General features: G+C 44.7%; 1 protein-coding gene across 1 annotated transcript in view; it reads right to left on the bottom strand.

The window, feature by feature from the left end:
• Positions 1-11895, bottom strand: part of LOC308661931 (venom factor) — a 90693-nt gene that overhangs the window by 13276 nt on the left and 65522 nt on the right. The window contains exons 31-33 of the mRNA XM_081317196.1: positions 10264-10414; positions 1330-1384; positions 475-562 (exon numbers count right to left, since the gene is read on the bottom strand). Of these exons, the coding sequence (XP_081173322.1) occupies positions 475-562; positions 1330-1384; positions 10264-10414 (294 nt within the window). The remainder of the gene's footprint in view (positions 1-474; positions 563-1329; positions 1385-10263; positions 10415-11895) is intronic.

Below are 11895 nucleotides of genomic sequence, written 5' to 3'. Positions count from 1 at the left end.
AAAGTTCCCAGGATGTACACCCAAGAGACTTCGAGACAGCCAAAAAAAGTTTTAATATTATTAATTTGCCAAAGAAATCCCACACATCTTTGTTCTAGACAAATTCTTCTGACAGATTCTTAGATATAGAAATCTCAGAAATCACTATAGAAATCACTGCTTATATTCAACATCTGAGAAATTTTCAAGAAAGTTAAAATAGTTAAAATAACTTTGACTAGATTCACAAAGTTTTGCAGAATCAAGTCTTCAGTACAAGACTCTGATTTTTTTAAAAAAAGTAATGCCTTTTATGTGTCACTGAAATAAAATTCAGCATCTTATTGATTTATTTACTGGTAAGTGAGGATTCATTCGTTCTCTGTGCAGTTTTAATCGTATAGGCAAATGATTAGCTATAATACATTCTCTAATTCAGCATCTTCAGTGAACTGTAGAAACGGCCATTTCAAGCCCCATGCAAAGCTTGCCTACCCTCGTAAGGTCTTCAGCATCAGGGAGGAAACCAGTCAGCATAGAAACATCAATTATTGTCATTGTAGAATCAACTTCTCCCAGAAACCTAAAATAAAGAATGGAGGAAAAATGACCAGAGGTGAATTTCCTAGTTCACAAATAGGTTTCCTGTTCATTGCTATGAGGGCAGTTCTGTGTTTTTCAAAATGATTGATCTTGAAGGGGAGAAATCCAGCTATTGAAAGAGCTTATAAGCTGGAACATGAGCCATCACAATGTATTTGCTCCTAACTCCCATAATAATTTTCATGGATGTTTTTGTAAGGTTTATGAATCTGGGTGAAAACTGAGTCAGAAGCAATGGAATGTATTTTTGTCCTTTAAATGGAAAAACCAAGCTGAAGACCTACCATTATCTCCCGCTGTAGTTCTCTAGAGTCCCACTCAACATCTGATGGATTCATGAACAGGTTTGTGGAATTTTCCCATCAACATGGAATATCTTGGCCATTGCCTTCTCTCCTGGGTTATTTTTTTTCCAACTTCTGAATCTAGCCTACACTTATAGAGTGCCCTGGAGGTTTCCTGCTCATGTAGTGGCCCTCCTGCTGTAGCATATTGCAATTTCTATATCCCTAAATCAAACTGAAGGAACTGCGGTGACTAAAATCCTGCTCTTTGTTTCATCCACCAACAACAAAATGTTGCAAATTAAGAAGGTGCAAAGAAAACATATCAATATACAAACAGACAGAGTATAAAATTGGGAGAAATAGAACTATTTTCTCGAAAAGTAACACAACTGCTTCTTCAGGTTATTACCCTAAATATTCAGCTACAATCCAAGTTTTTCTTAACGTTTAACATTCTTACCTAGTGCAGATTTTGAGCTTGAGTGCTTTCTTGGCTCCTTTTGCCTGTTTTACATCTAAAAATTACAAAAGGAAGGGGGGAAATCAGACTGTGTACAAATTCTTGGCAGCTTTTTTAAGGTGAAAAGTTTGATTGTTCAACTGGCTGTAACATCTCCTTGGAAAAGAAAGGATTAATCTAATTATTTTTACTCTCTATTTCTATAATTGGTTGGTTTTCGAAAGAAGTCTTGAAAGAAGTGAATAGGGAACATTTAAACAAAGAATAATAAGTTCAAATCCAGACCCAATTTCAATAATTGAAGAACTGGTTATGTAGGTTCTGAAGTGTGAGAACTAGGAATTTTCAAGCTGGGTATAAAATGCCTCTCATCCATCATTTTGCAAGAACCAGATTTGTGTTTTTTCATTACATCTAGAGTATGTGCTGTTGTACGTGTATATTTGTGCAGTGTTTGTGTGTGTATTTATTATTGTTTATCCTAGAAACAGAAATATAAAAAAGTGATGGCAGAAAAAGACTTAGTGGTCCATTGAGTCTGGGTTTTTTGTTTGTTTGTTTATTATTTTTTAATAGTTCTATCTTTTGTTGGAAGATGGATATGTGTTTATCTCAAGTATGTTTAACATCAGTTACTGATGATTGACCTACTACCTCTGCTGGAAGTTGGTTCCAAGCTTCCACTACTCTTTCTGTGAAGTAATGCTTCCTAACATTACTTTTGAACTTGCCTCCTGACAATTTAAGGCTATGCCCCGTATTCCCAATTGTTGCTTAATATTGAAAACACTGCATTCTAGAACCTTATTCACATAATTAATATACTTAAAGATTTTGATCATGTCCCCCTTCTGTTCTGCAGACTGTACATATTCAATTCCTCCAATCTCTCCTGTTATATTTTGTTCCTCAGGTCTAGCACCATTTTTGTTGCCTGTCTCTTGCTCAAATCTTATATCTTTTTAAAGTAAGGTCTTCAAAATAGTACACAGTATTCTAAATGGGGTTTGACCAAAGCCCTATATAGCAAGATTAGGATCTCTTTTTTCTCTCTAGTGATGCATCCCAGAATTCACTAGTGCCTGACCAGACCATTTACTTATTTTGAAGCCATCTGCAATGAACACACCTAAATCCTATCTCTTTTGTGCTGTATCTTGTCAAAGGATTCTTTTTCTTCAAGTACATGATTTTATATTTAGAAACATTGAACTGCGGTCTCCATATTTTTGACCAATTTTCCAGTAATGCCAACTGTTTTCCATATTATAAATACCCCCAGGAATATCAACTCTATTACACACTTTTGTGTCATCAGAAAAAAAGACAAATCTCACCTAGCAATCCTTCTGTTATATTACTTACAAACACATTGAATAGAACAGGACCTACTGTAGGACTGAGTCTTGTGGCGTACCACTTGTGCCCCATTAACAATCACACACTGGGATCTGTCCCTGAGCCAACTTCCTATCCACTGAACCAACCAGTGGTTAAGCTCTAGTCTGTCCAACTTTTTATGAGCTCATTATGTGGAACTGTATCAAATGTGTAATGTACTGGTCTTTATAAGCTGTTAAGTGCTTGCTTGTGTTGTACTGTTTGCTAATTGCTTAATTCACATGTATGTTTTGTAACGGTTGCTGGGTCGGCCTAAACTAGCTGTCTCCAGCCGGTTAAACAGGTTTTGGGCGGGAAACTGTTGCTTTAAAACTATTGGTTGCCGCCTACCGGCCAACCGTATAAATAGCTGCACAGCAGCTATTAGTTGCTTCTGTTATGTTCTGACCTTCAATAAAGCCTGTTGCTGTTTGAACCCTCCGTCTCGCACAATGCCTGCAAAAACCGACTACACAACAAAATGCTTTGATAAAATCCAAATAGGCTATGTCCACAGCACCAAACATTTGTGATATACTTAAAAAGTCTGTAATGCTGTAAACCTTTAATGATCTGAGTAGGTGATGAGCGAGCCCCATTTTGTGGCATCTCCTCTTTAACTTGATGCCAAAGGGAGGAATGTGTGAGACTACTAGGCCAAAGCCACCATACTTAAAAGGGGTGAAGGCATGTAAGCCAGGTAGACAAAGCCAGGAAAAGTTCCCTCAGGGAAAGGAATCAAGTCTAAGGGGAAAAAGGACAAAATTTGGGCCAGAGCACATGAGATGCCCCTCCCCAAGTCTCACCAACAAAGGAGTTGGGCCTCCATGAAAAGCTCTTCCCCACCAACTTTGGGAGATAAAAAGAGGTCCTGAAGCCTGCCCAGCTTTTTGAGCCATTTTTGGATCTCAGACTTGGCGGCTTCCATCCCTCTGGCTAGTGCCTAGTGCAGTGTATGCTACTCAGCATACACAATGAACAGCACAGCAGGAGGCTGGACAGCTCCGGGCTATAACCATTTACGCAGGAAAAGCCTGAATAGCTCAAGCTGTTGACAGCCCCAGGCATGGTCAGCCCTGGCAGGAAGCCAGGGTTTAAACCTATTGGCCACCTGCACTGGCGGGAAGCCCAGGTTTGAATTGACTGGTTGTGATTCACCTGGGCAGGTACAAATAGACGCCAGGTATCCCCTTTGCCCCAGATTCATCCTGTTCCTGAATAAACGCATCGTTACCCAGCTTTGTGTCCGTCTCTCTGTGAAGCACGCGACATTACATTGGCGAAGAAGGTGGGATCCTGCACCGGACAACGCTAGCCACGGACGAATTCCAATCGGCAGCTCGGAAACCGACACAGGACGACCGAGACCACGGTAATGGCACAACTGGGTCAATACCCCATTTTCCACAGCAACCGCCCTGAGGAGTGGGAGGCATTTGTAGGTCAGCTTGAGTGCTACCTACGGGCGAACGGGGTCAAAGATGACCGACAGAGAACGGCGGCGCTACTCTGCAGCTGCGGCACGGAGACGTACCAGCTGGCGGTCGGTCTTTGCGTGCCCGACGACATTCACGCCGTCAGGTACAACGAACTAATAACTAAATTGACGGAGCATTTTAAGCCCGAGACCTCAGAAATAGCATGGCGGTACCGGTTCGAGAAGCGGGACCAGTGACCAGGTGAGACCGCCAAACAGTATATGGCCGCCCTACGACAAGCAGCTCGGCTCTGCAACTTTGAAAATCTAGAGGTCCGTTTGTGAGACCGGATCGTCTGTGGGCTGAGGGATCGCAAACTGCGGCAGAAAATGTTCGCCAAGCAGAAGCTGACCCTACGGGACGTCCAGGAGGAGTTCTTAGCCTGGGACGCAGCAGAGGAATCCGAAGCGAGGGAGAGCGGGGCCATCCACCAGTTGTCCGGCCAGAGCGACGCGGAAGGGGCAGAGCTTGAGGTGGACGCCATTCACCACCAGCAGCGATTGAATGCCTTCTCCTGGGACCGCATGAGGGAACAACGACCAGCGGCGGCCGATCAACGGTACCAGGAGTGCGGGTGCGGAACGAGCGGACCCCGCTCTACCCAGCTCCCCAGCTGCGGCGCAAATCGTCCCCGGTCTACCCAGCAGTGCGGCTGCGGCCCCAGGTCTACCCAGCCCGGCGTTTTCGGACAACCCCGGTCTACCCAGTGTGCCGGATGCGGATCAGGAAACTCCCTCCGATCTACCCATTGCGCCAGCTGCGGAGGACAGCATCCCCGGTCTACCTGCCGTTTCAAATCGGCCAAGTGCAGAGCGTGCAGGAAGACCGGCCACATTGCGGCAGTCTGTCGGAGCCGGCAGAGGGACAATCTACACGAGGTGGAGGCAGACTTCCAGCTGGCCACAGGTACTGGGGAGCGGATGCCCAGGCTAACGGTTAGCCACACGGCGGGACAGTCGGCTGTTTGTGTAACAGGGGGGCATCCGCCCCTAACACCGAAAATCAAACTAAGAGTCAAGCTTCAAGGGGTCCCCTGCGTAATGGAGCTTGACTCTGGGTCGGCCGTATCCATAATTTCCGCGCGGACATTCAATGAAATCTGCAAGCGGAGCGGCCAACGGGTCCCCTTGAGGCCATACAGACTGACCCTCTCGGATTTCCAGAACTCTCCAATTAACATCAGGGGGGAGGCGTTGGTGATGGTCCATTACAAAGGGTTCAAGGGGAACTTAAGCATGCTGGTCGTCGAGGGCCAGCGGACTAGCCTCGTGGGGCTAGGGTGGTTCAGGGCGCTGGGCATTGGGATCACGGGGATCCACCAGACGCAGAGCCACCTCTCGTTGGAGGGCATCTGCAGGGATTTCGCGGATGGTTTCGACGAACGGCTGGGCAAGTACACCGGGACCCCAATTTCCTTTAAACTAAATCCCCTGGTCCAGCTGGTCAGGATGAAGGCGAGGAGAGTCCCGTTCACGCTTAAGCATAAAATTGAGCGGGAACTGGATAAATTGGTGGAACAGGGGGTGTTGACACCGGTAGACGGGGCGGAATGGGAAACCCCCATAGTCACACCGTTAAAGGCAAACGGCGACATTAGGATCTGCGCAGACTATAAGGGGACAATCAACCGGGCTTTAAGCGCGCATTCTTACCCAGTCCCTGCCGTAAGCAGCATCCTGGCGTCCCTGCAAGGCGGGGCAGTGTTCGCTAAATTAGATCTTGCCCAGGCTTACTAGCAATTGCCGGTAGACCCAGAGGCAGCAAGGGCTCAAACGATCATCACCCATAAGGGGGCATTCCGGGTAAACCGGCTACAATTCGGAGTCAGCGTAGCCCCAGGGATTTTCCAGGAAGTCATGGAAAGGACGCTCAAGGGGATTCCCGGGGTTTGCCCATATTTTGACGACGTCCTCATAGCAGCCTGCTCAGAGGACGTCCTGGCATCACAACTAAAAGCAGTACTTGGTCGGTTCAGGGATGTTGGTTTAAAGCTGAAAAGAGAGAAGTGCAAAATTGGGGTGACGGAAACGGAGTTCCTGGGGTTCAGAATTGATGCCCAAGGCATCCATCCGTCCGCCTCTAAGGTCAGGGCAATCAATCAATTATTTATTTATTAATTTAATTTGTATAGAGGTGGTACCTGTGACTAACATGACATCAGCAGGAACCATTCAGGCCTTAAGGGGGGTGTTCGCCACTCATGGGCTGCCGGATGTATTGGTATCAGATAATGGAGCACAATTTACCTCCTCGGATTTTCAGGTGTTCCTGAGGACCTTGGGGATTAGGCACGCCACATCAGCACCCTTCCACCCTGCCAGTAATGGATTGGCAGAGAGATTCGTGCGGACCACCAAGGATGCACTCAAGCGGATAGTACAGGGAGACTGGAAACAGAGACTGGCCACATTCCTCCTTCATCAACATGCAACACCCTGCACAGCCACAGGCAAGAGCCCAGCGGAGCTCAGGTGGGGCAAACGCCTCATAACAACACTAGACAGACTCCACCCAGACAGGGTAGCAGCTGACACAGAACCCCCAACCCTCAAAACCACTTTCAGCACAGGGGAGCAGATCTGGGCCAGAAACTATAGCACAGGCCATCCATGGGTGCCAGGGGAGGTAGTAGAGCAGACAGGCCCCCTGTCCTACAAAGTAAGGGTGGAGGGAGGACTCCTGTGGAGGAGACATTTAGACCAATTAAGGAAGAGGGCCCCTGAAAGGATGGGGGAAGCATCAACAAAGGCAGTGGGGGAAGAGGCAGTGCAAACACAAGCACAAGCACACACACAAACCTGTTCACATTCACCCAGAAGAACAGCAGGGAGGACCCTGGGGCATCCCCTTACCTGTCAAGAAGCTGGCAGAAAAACTAGGCAGGAGCCTGATGCCAGCAGGTTACAAAGACCCGACACAGAATCACACACCCCCACACAAAACAGACCCCTGCAGCTAGACCAAGAGCCAAGAAGCAGAACCGCACCTTCTGGAGAGCCGATCCTGAGAAGATCCAACAGACCACACAGAGCCCCTAGTTACCTAAACGACTATGTTCGCTCTTAAGCCTGGGGGAGGGAAATCACAAGGGTTAATTGTAATAGAGCAATGTAAATTTTGTAAATTTTGTGAATTGACTGTATATAGTTAATACGGAATGACAGAGGGTAACTCCTCACCATGGGGGAAGGGGTGCAGTGTAGGCTACTCAGCATACACAATGAACAGCACAGCAGGAGGCTGGACAGCTCCGGGCTATAACCGTTTACGCGGGAAAAGCCTGAATAGCTCAAGCTGTTGACAGCCCCAGGCATGGTCAGCCCTGGCGGGAAGCCAGGGTTTAAACCTATTGGCCACCTGCACTGGCGGGAAGCCCAGGTTTGAATTGATTGGTTGTGATTCACCTGGGCAGGTACAAATAGACGCCAGGTATCCCCTTTGCCCCAGATTCATCCTGTTCCTGAATAAACGCATCGTTACCCAGCTTTGTGTCCGTCTCTCTGTGAAGCACGCGACGTTACACCTAGCTTAGTAGTGGATGCTGGGTAAGTGTAGATGAGAGAGAGAGTGTGTGTAAGAGGAAAAACATATCCAGAAAACATTGTTATTTTAAATCCAGTGGATCTCTGTGTGTTTGTGCCTCAGTGTTCAGTTGATTTGGGATCCAGTGTGGCAATTTCTAGACCTGAGAGTATGTGAGTGAGTGACAATAAGCTGAACCTGAGACCACACTTGTGTAACAACATGATAGCAGTATTCCAATATTTGAGTGGCTGCCACAAAGAAGAAGGGGTAAGTTTATTTTCCAAAGCACCAGAAGGTAGGACAAGAAAAAATGGATGGAAACTAATCAAGGAGAGAAGAAACCGGGAATTAAGGAGAAACTTCCTAACAGTGAGGACAATTAACCAGTGGAACAGTTTGCCTTCAGAAGTTGTAGGTGCTTCATCACTGGAGGTTTTTAAGAAAAGACTGGACAGCCACCTGTCTGAAATGGTATAGGGTTCTTCTGCTTGAGCAGTGGGCTGGACTAGAAGACCTCCAAGGTCCCTTCCAGCTCTATTTGGATTGATTAATTATACATTATAATATACATTATAATAATAGATATAAATTATAATATATTCATGTTATATATATTTATAATTACAATATAGTGTAAATATATTATATAGTAATATAATATATCATAATATAATATAGATAATAACAAATACTCTATTATTCTGTTCAATTATGTTCTCTTTCACATAAACGGCAACTCCACTTTCCCTCTTTTCTACTCTGTCTTTTCTGAATCAGAATCAGAATCAGAATAACAGAGTACCTCTTTTTCCTGCTGATAGTAGAACCAGGCAAAAACCTCACCTGTTTCAAAACCTGCACATTATGTCCTAAATAGACACCTCTTACAGTTGAGTCACCAACCAGAAGGGCGCAAAATTTAATGCAGACCATTCCTTATCCAAGAGAACTTCTACTTCATGGACCACAATCCTCTGCCTAGTTGAGTTGTTATCATCACAAACAGCTGAACCTGCCATCTTAGTATCCCTCTTAAGTTTGGCAAGGACATTATAACTATTATGAAGGGATACACCCACTAAGTATATAACAATCTTGTTTATGGTCCACTGCCCTTCTCTTGCAGAGTCTTTGTGGAAGAGAGGGCTGAGAGCAGGGCAGCTCAATAGAACACATTGGCTCTGTCCATGTAAACGAGCAACCTGCATACAAATAGGACAGTATCCAAGAAGAAAAGTACTATGAAAAACATGCAAAACTAATGTTGCGCTGAAGCATTATATTAAGGTATTGCAAGAATACCATAACGTAAAGGTAAAGGTTCCCCCGCACATGCATGCTAGTCGTTTCCAACTCTAGGGGCCGGTGCTCATCTCCGTTTCAAAGCCGAAGAGCCAGCGCTTGTCCGAGGACATCTCCATGGTCATGTGGCCGGCATGACTAGACACCAAAGGCGCACAGAACGCTGTTACCTTCCCACTGTAGTGGTCCCTATTTTTCTACTTGCATTTTTACATGCTTTCGAACTGCTAGGTTGGCAGAAGCTGGGACAAGTAACAGGCGCTCACTCTGTTACGCGGTACTCGGGATTCGACCCACCAAACTGCCGACCTTCTGATCGACAAGCTCAGCGTCCTAACCCACTGAGCCACCGCGTCCCTTATAATACCATAGCAGGCAGTAAAAATATTAACCCACTGAGAGTCTCCTTGAACTGTGAGATAAGAGGCATATAAATTTGATAAATAAATTTGGATTCTGCAAAGGAAAAATGAGATAAACATGTACTAGTGCCTCAGTATGGTGCACAGATATAAAACCAGTAAAAAATCAAATCCTGTTGCAAACCCATCAACATGAATTGAAAGCAACCAAAAATCTTTGGAGTTAATCTCTCTTTCTGGAGCTTCTAAAATTAAGAATGCCATTAAGTCATTTTTCTCTTGGCATCTTTCACCCCAAATCTTAAGAATTGGTTAAGTGATAGGAGAACAGTGGAGACTTAGTAGACAACAAGAGGCCTTATGGCATGTGGCTTTTTCACCGTCTGTCCAAATCCTAATTGATTTCACAAGCCTCTTGTGGACTGCAGTTGCTGTTAGTTTGGAGTTTGTTAGGATTTATGATCGGAAATATGAATCTGTTATCCTCTTCCTCAAAAGGTAGAATTTGTATTTTTTGCTAGCCATCTGACAATAGGATTGTTCTTTTTGCCTCTGAAGAAATAAAATGGAAGATAGCATGCTTGTTGCCTGCCACTTCAATTGCTGTCCAATCTACATATTTCAACACCAAAAACTGTCCTTCAGTGTTCTCAACACCCTCTTGTTCAGGGCAAAAGGAAATGAATTATTTTGTTGACTGCAAGAACTGGATCTCAACTAAGTATGAAGTTAATATTATTTTCTATCAAATGAGAGACTTTTTTGTGAATAAATAGCAGAGTAAGTTTGTTCCACATTGTAATCCTGACATGATGAACACAAAAACTTTAGTTTTCCCCCCACACAAATTTGATTACAATCTACTATTTCTAGGAAGTCAAACTTACTCAATTGGACGTTTTCAACAGAAACCTCAAGATGGAATTTGTTGCAAACATTTGCATCCTCCCGTAATTGTGCATTATAGACCGTCAAAATGGTCATTGTTGCTTTTCCATCACCTGATGCTGACACAGAGAAGTCTTCATTGAGTTTGGTCTGAAAAGCAATCAGGGTTAGCATGACCTTCAACTGCAGTTCCTTGGCTACTTTGATTTTACTTGTTACTAGTTCTAGTATTTTATTGTCTTTGTTGTAACCTGATATGAGCTAGAAGGGGAATAGATTTCAAAATATAAGAAAGACCCAATCAAATATTTGGATGAAGAAACAACAGTATGTTAGCAAAATCAAATCAAAAGAAAACTCCTTTCCTTCTACTTTCTGAAGACACAATGAATGTAAAACTAATCAAATTATTGTGCACCAATCTTTGCAATTTCTATGTATTCATAGTAATATAATGTAGTAGAACAAATGCATTTAATTTGCTGCAGTAGGAAGATATCCTCAACTTTTTGTTTTTACCCCCCGTAGATAGGGCTCGCAACTTGGGAGTCCTCCTAGATTCGCGGCTTACTTTGGAAGATCATATAGTGGCTGTGACTAGGGGGGCTTTCGCCCAGGTTCGCCTGGTGCGCCAGTTGCGGCCCTATCTAGACCGGGATGCCCTGTGTACAGTCACTCATGCGCTCGTGACCTCTCATCTGGACTACTGCAACGCTCTCTACATGGGGCTTCCCTTGAAGACCACTCGGAGGCTCCAGCTGGTACAGAATGCAGCCGCGAGAGTTGTCTTGGGAGTCTCCCGGTACTCCCATGTTACACCTTTGCTCCGCGAGCTGCATTGGCTGCCAGTTGTCTTCCGGGTGAGGTTCAAGGTTTTGGTAATGGTTTTTAAAGCCCTACATGGCATGGGTCCGGAGTACCTCGGGGACCACCTGCTGCCGGCGTCAACCTCCCTCCGCTCTGTGCGTTCCCACAGAGAGGGCCTCCTCAGGGTGCCACCGGTCAGAGAATGTCGGCTGGTGGCCCCCAGGGGGAGGGCCTTCTCTGTGGGTGCCCCAGACTTATGGAATCAGTTGCCGGTTGAGCTCCGGATGGCACCTGACCTTCGCTCATTCCGACGCGACTTGAAGACCTACCTATTTGAACAAGCCGGCCTGGCCTGATGGGGGATGCGTTGGGGTTTTTATTGGGGATTTTTTTACATTTTTCTACTGTTTTTAGTTGGGCTCGTATTTAATTCTCTTTTTAATTTTTGTAATTTGTATTTTTATATATGCCCTGTTCACCGCCCTGAGTCCTTCGGGAGAAGGGCGGTATACAAATATAATCAACTTAACCTAACTAACTTAACTTTATAAACAGTGCCATCTGAAGATTACATTATATATGTATAGTACACTTTAAACCAGTTTAAATCTATTTTAAGGTACAACGGAGGGTAAAGCTTCCAATAAAATAGTTATTTAGAAATTATCTCTTAGAGGCCATTGATGATAGCTGGAAGAAAAAGCAGAGTGGATCCATCTGTAACTGAGAGAGCTATGCATATTTCTTAAATCAATAATCTCTAATGAAGGGGAAAGACTATAAGAGGCATCACTATAGAGAAGGTAATACAAGACGTCCTCGAT

Source organism: Vipera berus, assembly GCF_964194415.1.
Source record: "Vipera berus genome assembly, chromosome: 2".
Classification (NCBI taxonomy): domain Eukaryota; kingdom Metazoa; phylum Chordata; class Lepidosauria; order Squamata; family Viperidae; genus Vipera; species Vipera berus.
The sequence above is the reverse complement of the archived record's forward strand: the minus strand, read 5'-3'. Positions and strand labels throughout refer to the sequence as shown.